This window comes from Saccopteryx bilineata, chromosome 2, assembly GCF_036850765.1.
Source record: "Saccopteryx bilineata isolate mSacBil1 chromosome 2, mSacBil1_pri_phased_curated, whole genome shotgun sequence".
In the NCBI taxonomy this organism is placed as follows: Eukaryota; Metazoa; Chordata; class Mammalia; order Chiroptera; family Emballonuridae; genus Saccopteryx; species Saccopteryx bilineata.
Genome location: NC_089491.1, coordinates 365,073,477 through 365,085,791, shown reverse-complemented (window position 1 = coordinate 365,085,791; position 12,315 = coordinate 365,073,477). Strand labels below are relative to the sequence as shown.

Sequence of the window (12,315 nt, the reverse complement as noted above, 5' to 3'; positions counted from 1 at the left end):
GTCACCCTGAGGGCAAAACAGAATGTTCAGTACAAAAAATCAAAATTTATTTTTAAAATATTAAGGAAAAATAAAAATTATATATAATCCCTTAAACTTTTTTAATGTAAAGAAAATTAATTAAATGGGCAAATGTTCATATTACACTGTTACGCTAAAAGAGATTATAAAATAATGTCTTGCCTGACCTGTGGTGGCACAGTGTCAACCTGGAATGCTAAGGTCACTGGCTCCAAGCCCAGTGAAGGTACCTCCCCCTATTCACCACCCCCGCCTTTCTCTCTCTCTTTCTCTCTCTCTCCCTTCACTCTAAAAGCAATAAAAATCTTTTTCTTTTTTTTTTAATGTGGGCCTTGGCAAGTTGGCTCAACAGCAGAACATCAGCCTGGTGTAGGGAAGTCCTGGGTTCGATTCCCAGTCAGGACACACAGGAGAAGCAACCATCTGCTTCTCTACTCCTACCCCTTCTCTTTTCCTCTCTTTCTCTCTCTCTCTTCTCCTCCCTCAGCTATGGCTCATTCCAGCAAGTTGGCCCTTGGCCGCAGGCACTGAGGACAGCACCACAGCCTTGCCTCAGGCACTAAAATAGCTCAATTGCCAAGTAATGGAGCAACAGCCCCAGATGGGCAGAGCGCACCCACTATGGGGCTTGCAGGATGGATCCTGGTCAGGGAGCATGCGGGAGTCTGTCTCTCCGCCTTTCCGCCTCTCGCTTAATTAAAAAAAAAAGTCTCTCACTCAGTTCCAACAACCTGACCTTAGTAACAGTAGTTAACATTTTTGAGTTCCTTCTGTGCCACAGAAACTGTGCCACACACTTTACATATATTCCCTAATTTAAATCATCTCTGTGTAGATACTATTATTGACCCTATTTTACAAATATAGAAACTGCAGCTTGAAGAAGCAGTGTCTTAACCAAGGGCTAGTAGGCAGTGGCATAGCCTGAACCCAAGAATTCAAACCTAGGCAGTCTGATTTCAGAATGAGCACATTTAATTATATACACCAAAATTTAACTGTGGCTCTCTGAGTCATGGTATTATAAATGGCTTTTACTTATTTTTTTGTGACTCTGCTGCATTTCCATATTTCGACCCTAAATATGAATTACCACTGTATTTTAAAATAAATGTCTAAGTAGAGATTGGATAATCATCAGCCAGGACTATGGCAAAAGTGGATTTAAATAATCTCAGATCCCATTTAACTAAGGATCACTGATTAATCAGTGACTATAATAAATTTTTTCAGTCAGAGGACTTGATCTAAAACATGAAACAAAAATCAATCCATTTTAGAATTATAAAAGTTTTAGACTGTCAGATCATTTTTCTCCTGTTTTATAGATAATGAAATAGCTCAAAATGTAAGGGATTTCTATAACATTGCAAAGGTAGTTCTTGTCAGGGCAGAAACCAGAGCACAGGTCTTCATTGATCTTTGTTGCCAATGGTTGACCAAAACAAAATCTCTCTGTTATTCCCAACTGAAAATTCAGTTATTAGAAGCCAAAAACGGAAACATAACAGGAAATACAAATGCTTCTTTTTTTCCCCTCTCAGTCCAAAAGGAAGAAGACCTCTGGAGCATAAAGGCAAAACATTTTCCCAGCCCTGAGCTGGGATAGAATTAAAAGGCACTGGTAAAGACAGGAGAGTTAGAAAGATATGCCAAAAGACAAGATGAATGATTTGAGAGTCAAAGAAAAACAAACAATGAGGAACCAAACAGGACGAGGCCGACAAATACTACCAAAATCTGAAAGACTGCCTCAAATTTAATCAAATCCTAAGTGGAATGTCTTAACGTATGAAAATCAACTTTACAAAACTGGACTGTAAAATGCCAAGATGAAATAATAAAATAAATATATAATTCCACACTTATAATTGTAAATTCCTATTTATGTTCTCACAAATTTTATTCTCTCACCTTCAGAATTCAGCTCTCCTCACCTAAAATCTGCAGTAAGTATAGTGCAATGTTATAAAACTAAATAAAAGGTGAACAATGTTACAACTTCCTCTAACAACCCAAGAAGCTTTGATAAGGTGAAAAGAATGATAAATACTGAAATCAAAGATATAATGTTCAAAATTTATGTCTATTTCTAACTCATGTGACCAATCAAAAGATTTCTAGATACTCTCATATGAACATAAAAGGTAAAATGTAGTATCTTATCTTTAAGAATCAAAAATACATCCCTTACTTTACCTATTTATGCTAATTGTTCAGAAATTTTAATTTTTTTGTCAAGCTGTTATTTATTGAAAAGTTACTGCTCTAATGATTAAGATACCTATATTTTAGTTTAAACTCAATTAATTACATGTCATATGACTATGAAACAGTTATTTTGCCTCTCTAGTTTTATTTTTTCTCATACAGAAATAATAATAGAAATAATAGAAATAATAATAACTGACTGAAAAAATACTGCACAGGCTAATCATGGTAATAAACTTTTATTACTAACTTTACAGCTTCCTTTCATATAAAAGATTCATACCTATGATACTAATCAAGCCCATGATGTGAGTAAGGGAGGAATTATCCCCACTTTACCAATGAATGCATAGAAAACTGAAGTTCAGAGAGGTGAACTGGCTTGCCCAAGGCCACAGGGAACAATGCACAGTCAAAAGCTCTTTCTCTTACTATGTAGTATGTTGCCATCACAAACCGGGGGTGGTAAGAGTTGTTTTCTCATGTCCAAATTACTATGAAGATTACCCAAGGAAAGCTGTTAGCAATTAAACAGAAAAGGGTCACTTAACATTGTGATGAGCCATAATTACCTACATGGTCATTATCTGGCTACAAAACTACGATTAATAAATTAAATAAATGTCCTTTAAAAGAGTTTCTAAAAGTCCCACTATGCGCTAAAATGTCTCTTGCACTAAATACAACACCCTTCTTGGGGGATGTGAAGTAGAGGGGAGAAGAATTTCATCACGAAAGTATGTTTCCTGAAATTCAATAGGGTAAGATACTTGAAGCTATAAAATATGAAGAGGGGCAGGCAATAGCTTGCAGGCTGTAGTGACAAACCCTAAGCCAAACCGAAAGAGTGCCAGGCTGTGGTTCAAAGGAAGTATGCAATCTGGAAGTTTGCACCTCAAGTTACTACTACTGCAAAGTAATTAATACCATTTATAGTAAAAATATGTCAGATTTTAGAGGATAATTCCAATTTATCATTATAATTGGATGAGATTCCATATTAGCTTGGGGCTTTCTTGTCTCAACAGAAGCTCTTTTGATAATATAGTCAATGGCTCAAAACCCACACTCAGAGAACAAAGGAATATAACTTTATCACAGGCACACACCACTTGAAGTGGTCAAATATGCATTCACCTAAAGAAACTTTAATGCGGGCACTATCAAGTCCAGTTATTTACAATGATGTTAAAATTTTTCTTCAGCACAACCTGAGTGCTTTGTTTACTAAAGGTTCTACCACTCTACCACACAGTATGATAAAATTTCTGAAACCTTAAACTTGATACAGTCACCATAATGTAAAATGCCTTAATTTTTCTATTCTTCAAGGTCACTCTGTCTTATCTCTCTCACCCCCCCCCAAAAAAAACAGGTTACTCTAAAAGATGACAGATAAAATAGCCAATACTTTTATAAAAACAAGTCAATCCTCAGCAAAGAAAGAGCTTAAGATGCCCATATTCTACTTCAATATTGATTCTAAGCCTTTTAGCAGTTTAAGCTGACCACAAACCTCCCCTTTCACTTCTATACAACACTCTCCTTAAACTTTCTTTTAAAAATGAGCCGTCCTGTATACCTCCTGTCCCTTGTCTTATACAGACACACACAAAACCCCCAATGAAGAACATGTGTAAAACACATTTTTAATTAATATACTGCTCACAAAGCATGTTGTTATAATACAACAATATAGTGTATATAGAATCCCATAACAAATTTGAAAGATTTGAGAGGCTAAAACAAAAATGCCCCATAGCAGTCTGAGTAATTTAAAGAAAAAGATGTAAAAATAATGCATGATTACCTATTATATCACTAACCTTTCCTTTACGAACAAAATTCTCCATACTAAACACTTTAGCAGATTTTAGAATTTAATTTCCTATTGGTCAAAAAGTCAATTAAAGTCCTGGCTGGATAGCTCAGCTGGATGGAGCATCGTCCCAAAGCACAGAGGTTGCCAATTTGATCCCAGGTCAGGGCACATACAGGAACAGATTGATGTTCCCATCTCTCTCCCTCCCTTCCTCTCTCACTAAAATCAATTTAAAAAACTTTTTTTTAAGTCAAGTAAAAAGAAGTGTAGGAATATTTAAAAATCTACTGTAACAATGCTGCTGGACTAATTCACACATCTTTATGGCTTTTTCTATTACACTTCCCAAACTTGAAGACTTATATTATGATATGTATGCCACAACTAGATGATAAAGCAAGAAAACAGACAGATTACGGACATCCATGATATGTTACATAAGGATTTGTTACCATGCATGATGTTACCTAAATATTTGTCAGTGAATGCTAAAGTAAGGTATATATCAGCTAAAGTACATATTACAGGACTCTCTAGAGACTAGTCAATCTCCCTTATTTAGTGAAAACAAAATAGTAAAAAAATGTATAAATCTTACATTTGAATAATTTAAAACTTTTCAAAGTATTTTATTTTCATTATCTTATCAGACCATTATAAAAAGAAATTGTTACGTAGAAACTTATTTATCACTAAAAATAAGTGACAAATCCAAGATCACAATTGTTAATCAGATCTGAAACTTGATTCAAAAAGAATGTTAGCTCTAAGGGAGGACATACAAATTATGTACAAGTTCCTCCTTAGACTGCCTTTAAAAAAATAAAAAACCTATCCCTAGTTAAAATACCACTTATAACACTTAAGCTATTATAAAAAATAAATTATAATTTGGTTATTTAATAAATATAACAAAACCTAAACTGCCACTTACTTTAAAGATTTTATTTATTTTTAGAGAAAAGAGAGAGAGAGAGAAACCGGAGGTGCGGGGAGCAAGGAGCAGGAAGCATCAACTCATAGCAGTTGCTTCTGCTCTGTGCCCTGACTGGGCGAGCCCAGGGTCTCGAACCAGCAACTTCAGCATTCCAGGTTGATGTTCTATCCATTGCACCACCACAGGTCAGGAGAACTGCCACTTATTTTAGCCAGTCTACCTTTCAACCAAGAATTCTGTGAAAAACATTCCACCAATGACACACTGTACACTCATAAGTGTGCTGGGCACTAGGGTGACTATAAGAGAATTCTAACAGAGGCTTCTTGCTTTTCAGAAAGTTTACACTCTATTTGATAAAAAAGATAAGAGACAAGAAAACAATGCTAAGCTGTGTTCAATGAACCCTCCTGAAGAAAGAAACCCTAACAGGTGGTTCTGCAGAACCCCAGGTGACAAGCACACCAAGAAGTGAGACTGCAGTGAGTTTAGCCCAGGAAGACTTCATGGGAAAAATGAAGCTTGCACTGCACATTGAAGGATGGACAGGAATTAGAAAAGCACAAAGGAGGGATGAAAGCATTCAAGGGCTAGCATAAATGAAGGATGAGAAGCAGAAAAAAGCAGAAGAGACTGAGCCAACCTGCCTGGAACACAGGTGCATGCTGAGGCATAATGAGAAATAGTTTGGTAAATTAAGTGGGGTCAGCTTCCAACAGACTGATGTGGCTCATGAAGATCCTATTAAAATATTAAAATCGTTGAATATTTAAACTAGCAAGAGAACCTTAATGATTTGCTAGACAATTCTTTTCTGACAGATGAGGAAATCTAGGATCCATAGAGAGCTAATGGCGAGCAGAAGGACAGAGGCCGGGAAAAAGCAGAGTAAAACTCAGGCCATGGCTTAGGAGCCCCAGTTCAATAATAGGCAACACAGTATGATGAAGAAAGCACATCTGACCGAGAGTCAATGAGAACATCAATAAATGAAGATCTGCAAGCATACATACAAGAAAGCATTGTCTTGGGAATTAAAGGAAACGGGGTTCCAGGGGTAATGGAACACCACAGTGGCATTACAACTGAGCAAAAAAGCCACTGTTTTGCCAGAAGGAATCACTTTCAAGAAAACAGCAATCCAGAAGGAAAGCAGAGGCAGAAGCTAGTTTTCAGCATTATAAAGGAAATGGGTGGGTAAACAGTAGAGGCAACAGGTATCTGGCAATAAAAGAAAAAGATTGAGCCACTGAGAGAAAGCTACAGGACCAACCAAATGTTTAAGACAAAAAAAAAATCTTAGTAAGCATTAAGGTGAAGAGAAAGGAGATCACACAGAGACTAAATGAGATGCTAGATAAGGTGGGGGGTAGGTGGGAGCATGGAGAACTAATTGAGAACTAGTAGGAAGAATTTTTTTTGTAAGATGACTTCCAGAATAAAGAATAAGCACTTTTTCTCAATCACCATAGAATACCCTTTGCCAAGAGTAGTCATGTTCAAAATGGCAGACCAGGCTTTAAGAACAAGGCTAGCAGGCCTGGCCTGTGGTGGCACAGTGGATATAGTGTCAACGTGGAACGCTGAGGTCATGGATTTGAAACCCTGGCCTTGGCTGGTCACGGCACACACAACAAACAATCTATTGACAACTAAAGTGAAACATCTATAAGTTGATACTTCTCACTTCTCTCATCCCATAAAATAAAATAAAATCCTAATATAAAACAAAACAAAACAAAAAACAAAGCTAACAGACTTTTTTTCTTTAAGTGAGAGTAGGGGAGATAAACTTCCCGCATGGGCCCCAACCTGGCAATCCTCATCTGGGCCCAATGCTCAAATGAACCAAGCTATCCTCAGCACCCAGGGCCAAAGCTCAAAGCAACAGAGGCAAGAGGGGAAGGGCAAGAGAAAGAGAAGAGTGAGAGGGGAAGAGAAGTAGATGGTGGCTTCTCATATGTGCCCTAACCAGGGATCGAACGCAGGACATCCGCAGCCTACGCTTTATCCACTGAGCCAATGGGCCAGGGCTGGCTAGCAGACTTTTTAAAATCCAAAACAGCCTCAAAGTTTAACAAATCTATCTATTTGGCCAATTAACATGTGGCTTGTAACTTCAAAGACATTTGTCAATCATTTTACACAGTGAATTTTATACCACATATTCAAAGAACATTCTAATTTGTCTTGAATTTATAAAAATTAATATGCTATGTAACAAATCAAAAATCAGAGTATATTCTCTAAAATGGGGGCTTTTATATAATCTTTTTAGAGATATGGAAAATACACTGCTCACAAAAATTAGGGGATACTTTATCACTTTATATTCGTTTTTTGAAATATCCTCTAATTTTTGTGAGCAGTATATATAAGTGCTGAAATGAATACATCATTTGGGGGAGCCTTTTTTCAATTTCTTTTTTTTTTCTTTGTTTTTTTTGTATTTTTCTGAAGCTGGAAACGGGGAGGCAGACAGACTTCCGCATGCGCCCGATCAGGATCCACACAGCATACCCACCAGGGGCGATGCTCTGCCCATGGGGCGTCGCTCTGTTGCGACCAGAGCCACTCTAGCGCCTGGGGCAGAGGCCATGGAGCCATCCCCAGCGCCCGGGCCATCCTTTGCTCCAATGGAGCCTCGGCTTGGCTGCAGGAGGGGAAGAGAGAGACAGAGAGGAAGGAGAGGGGAGGGGTGGAGAAGCAGATGGGCGCTTCTCCTGTGTGCCCTGGCCGGGAATCGAACCCGGGACTTCCGCACGCCAGGCTGATGCTCTACCACTGAGCCAACCGGCCAGGGCCCAATTTCTTAAAAAGAAAAAAAAAATCTCTTCATAAACCACAGTTTTCCTTTACTCTCTTTCAGAATCAAAGCTCCACAGAGACTGGAGAGCATAACTAGGTGAGGCATCTATGATGTTTCTAATTTGTTAAGGAACCCAGCTAATGAACACAATTTAAAAATACAGACCTAAAATTTGCCAATTTCAACTCAGAAACTTACTGTTGAGCATCATAAAGGCAGGTTAAGTATAGAACTGATATATTCAGCTTTCTGCCTGTCCACCTTTACAACTGCCATTTCCCTAATCAACGAGGTAATTACTTTTAAAATTGGTTAAGACTAGTTCAACTTCGGTCATAAATATTAAGTTCAGGTACAATCCCAGCAGGTTACGAGAATTTTATTTTACACATCTAGAAACAAGGACTTGAGCTCAAAATGTCAAGACGGAACACTACCAACTCCTTTTAACTGGACCTACTGCACCAAGTTGCTGAGCAATACCCATCAGGATAAAATACAGTGGTTAGTGACATTTCTTCTTTAATCGCCACAAATATTCCAAGTCCAACCAAAACATCAATTCAATCATAAACAGAGTTCCCATCTTTAGACATGCACATGCTCAATATATACTCAGTGTCTTGGTTGTAATAAAAGAAAGCAGCTGACTCTCCCTGGACCCAGGGAAACAAAGAATATACCATGTATCCAAAATGTAAAACTTTTAGGACCCAGGGAAACAAAGAATATACCATGTATCCAAAATGTAAAACTTTTAGAAATACTTGAAACATTTAAGACTCTTATACAAACTATCTCTCACTACATGTAGAGGCTTTTCCTCCTCTCAGTAAAAATACAAATACTTCTCTCTTATCAATACTTAATGATTATTTCTTTTTAATCGTATGGGATATTTATCAGAAAAATATATCCCTGACTATCCCACATTCAATACTTGTCATATTGGGGCTCTTGTTATTATCTATACTATGTGACCTTGGCAAGTCTCTGTGCCTCAGTTTTCTTGCTTTTTCACCTCAAGGTAAACTCCAATTTATTTATTTATTTATTGTACTTTTCTGAAGTTGAAGTTGGAAACGGGGAGGCAGATTCCCGCATGCGCCCCACAGGGATCCACCCGGCATGCCCACCAGGGGAAAATGCTCCGCCCATCTTGGGGTGTCGGCATGCCCACCGGGGGAAAATGCTCCGCCCATCTTGGGGTGTCACTCTGCCGCAATCAGAGCCATTCTAGCGCCTGAGGCAAAGGCCACAGAGCCATCCTCAGCGCCCAGGCAAACTTTGCTCCAATGGAGCCTTGGCTGCAGGAGGAGAAGAGAGAGACAGAGAGGAAGGAGGGGGGGATGGGTGGAGAAGCAGATGGGCGCTTCTCCTGTGTGCCCTGGCCTGGAATCAAACCCGGAACTTCTGCATGCCAGGCCGATGCTCTACCACTGAGCCAACCGGCCAGGGCTAAACTCCAATTTGAATTAAACATTACTTCTATAATAAATTAGTGTATATAATGTACTTTATGTTAAACGCTGAAACCCTTATGCTTTTGCATCTCAGTTAGTGGGCTTTACCCTTGTAAGAGAAAAGTATGAGGAATAAAGTTGTCCTATGTATTTTTCTCTTAATTACAATATAAGGAATATATAAAAAATGCTTGTTTAAAACTGTCATGTCCTTAATTTTTAACAGATGGTAGTGAGTTTGATCCACAATATTAATAACAAAGCAAACAACAAACCCTAAGGTCTTTTAACACTTGTGACAAAAAAGAAGAAAACATTTTCTTCTATTACTGAGAATATAATCAAAATCATTCCTCTCTGGAAATTTAGAAAACTGCATTTTTTGTATGTGGCATATAAGCCTAAAGATCAACAGGTAACAAGAAATAAAGTTTACAAATTGGGAAAATTTTTAATTTAAAAAAACGGGGAAAAAAGAAAAGAAAACCTCTAAAATAAAATTGGGAACTGTGGTGTGAATCCTTCAAATTGCTGCATCCAGATTATGCTGTCTACAAGGTTCAGCTTTGGGGTTCTTCTTTGTGCCTTTTTTAAAACTGCAGAGAAAGTCTTTTCTATCATTTTAAATCGAATGCTCTGTCAATAATATAATCCAATATATGCAGTAACATTCTACTTCCTCAGATAGATTAGCAGTACAGATGCTTTTCCGTCTCGAAGCAGAAGGATGGTTGAAACAATTCTTTCAAGTCACTGACAGCTTTGTAATTCTATTTTATCTATGTAGCTTCTTCTTAAATTTCTTCTGAATTCCTCTGCCTATTCCCAAATATCTTTCAGGTAAGGTCAGAAACACTATGAGTCCTGTAAGGAAATGTTTATGGATCAAATAAAAGTGGGGGCCACTTCACCCTCCATTCAGCTCCCATAATGTTTTATAATTATGTCCAGTAAACAAAATAGATGGACTCAATCTTAAACCGTTCCCTCATCACAAAAGCCAGTGGTAGAACTGTAGCGAAAAAGAAAAAGCATCCCAAACCATCCCCAACTTTACCTGCACCAACACAAAGTTAAACTAATTCCCATTGACTAGGCTACGTGTGCATTCATTCTAACCAGCCCTAGGATTTACTGTGTGAAGCTCAGGGAATAAAAAGGCACCTCCCAGAGCTAAGAAACCTTTTTTTTTCCATCCCACATATTCTCAATGAAAGTTCTCTTGTCAACCAAGAGGTGAGAGTTAAAGACAATACCAAAGCACCAGCAGAATTTTGGGCTCTAGGACCATATCCCAACTGTTTGCTCTGTTGTCAGTGACTCCGCAGCAGTTTCCCACCTCCCTTTCACCCTTCTTCTCCTTACTCCCCAAGAAACTCACTAAAGAAAAAGAAAAAAAATTTTTTTTCACATTCTCAGACCGTTGGCCAAAAAAAAAAAAAAAAAAAGTAATAATAATAAAGGGAGAAACTGCAATTATCAAGGAAGGAAAAACGGGACAAGTATTTCAGAAGTAGGAGGGATCAAGAACCCAGGTTTCCACTTCAAACAGTAATGTAAAAGCCAGCGTTGTCTCATGAGGATATGGGGGGGGTACCCGGGTGGGCATCAAAAAATAATAATAATAATAATAAAATAGTGCGGTGTATGTGCACTTGGCGCTCCAGGGGCAAGCTGAGAGGATGGAGCAGAAAGTAAGAAAACCTGTGCTTTCCCGGCTCGCTTCTCCCCTTCCCTCTCCCGGAGAGGAAGCTGCAGGAACGGGGGGAGGGGCGTTATCCTCTCCCATTGAGGGTGCACCCGACCGGCCTGGAGGTGCCTCTCCCTACTCGCCCTCAGTCCGAGTTCCACTGAGGGGAGAGGAAACCTCCAATGTTACCCACCTCCGTTCAAAAAAAAAAAAAAAAAAAAAAAAACAAAGTAAGGGGGGCATGATTAAAGCCAGATGGAGAGCCCCAGAGAGCGCCCCCGGGTCACTCATCCTTCTCAGCCGGCGGATGGGCCGGGATCACAGGGACGGAGGGTCCGAGGGGGTGGGCGGGGGGAAGGCCCGGCTCCCCGGCTCCCCGGCTCCCGAGCTGCCGGCGCTCCCCTCCGGGCCCGCACTTCCCCCTCGGCCACCCCCACTCACCCCCTTCCTCACCTCCGGAGCCCGAGGCGGCCGCGGGGGAGGCGCCGCTCCTTCCTCCCCGCACCCACTCCGTCCCCACCCCCACTCCGCTCCCACCTCCCGCCGCGGGGCCCGTTACCTGCTCGTCGAAGCGGCTGACCACGGCCTGGACCCATTCCACCGGCCTGTGCGCGGCCATGTCCTCCCCGCGGCCGGGGGGCGGCGGAGGCACGGGTCGGCCGGCGCCCCGGGCCGGGTGGAGGGCGGGGAACGCGGGCTGAGGTGAGGGCAGAGGCGAGGAGAGGGTCTGAGGAGTGCGGGCTTCAAACGTTCCCACGGGGGCGGGGAGGGGGGGCCTGCGCGGAGCCGGGAGGGGGACGGGGGAAGGGGGCGTTGGCGCGGAGGCTGGGGGGCGGGGGGCGGGGGAGGGGGGCCCGGGGAGGGGAGGGGGCCTCTGGATCGCTCTCCCCACTAGCGCCGTCTCCCCACAGCCATCACTGCCCCAGACGCCGCCATGACACCCCACCGGAAGTGGGATCCTTTCCACGGCCGGGGGAGAGGGAGAAGCAGCGAGAGAGAGAGATTAAGAGCGCGGCTGGGAAAGGGGAGGGGGAAGCGAGAGGGAAGGGGACCTGCCGCGCATGCGTCCGCGCCGGCCGGCCGGTTTCATTAATGAAAAAAGCGAGTCCTCCTAGAGGTGACGTCATCTAACTCCACCCGGCCCGGAGGCGCGAGTCCCTGATCGCCGCCAGACTCACCTAGACTCGGACTCCGAGTTAAGCGGGCGAAAGTGTGAGCTGACCCGGGGGCATCCGCTTCCATCCCCAAGGCCACAGCAGACTCCCCCTCCCCCGCCGGACTCCGGGTTTGGATTGCTCCCTGAGTTGGAAGTTAGGGCGCCCTGGGGCTAGCATTTCTCCCAGTGTGCAGACCTCTGTCGCT

At 41.5% G+C, this 12,315-nt stretch overlaps 1 protein-coding gene across 5 annotated transcripts in view; it reads right to left on the bottom strand.

The window, feature by feature from the left end:
* The window catches only part of NF1 (neurofibromin 1), a 246,036-nt gene extending 234,299 nt beyond the window's left edge, over positions 1–11,737 (bottom strand). For all 5 annotated transcript variants that reach the window (XM_066263280.1, XM_066263276.1, XM_066263279.1 and 2 more), the window contains exon 1: positions 11,513–11,737. Coding sequence is in view for 4 of the 5 variants with exons in the window: in XM_066263276.1 (XP_066119373.1) it covers positions 11,513–11,572 (60 nt within the window). In the remaining variant the exon portion in view is untranslated. The remainder of the gene's footprint in view (positions 1–11,512) is intronic.
* Between the last annotated feature and the right edge of the window lie 578 nt (positions 11,738–12,315).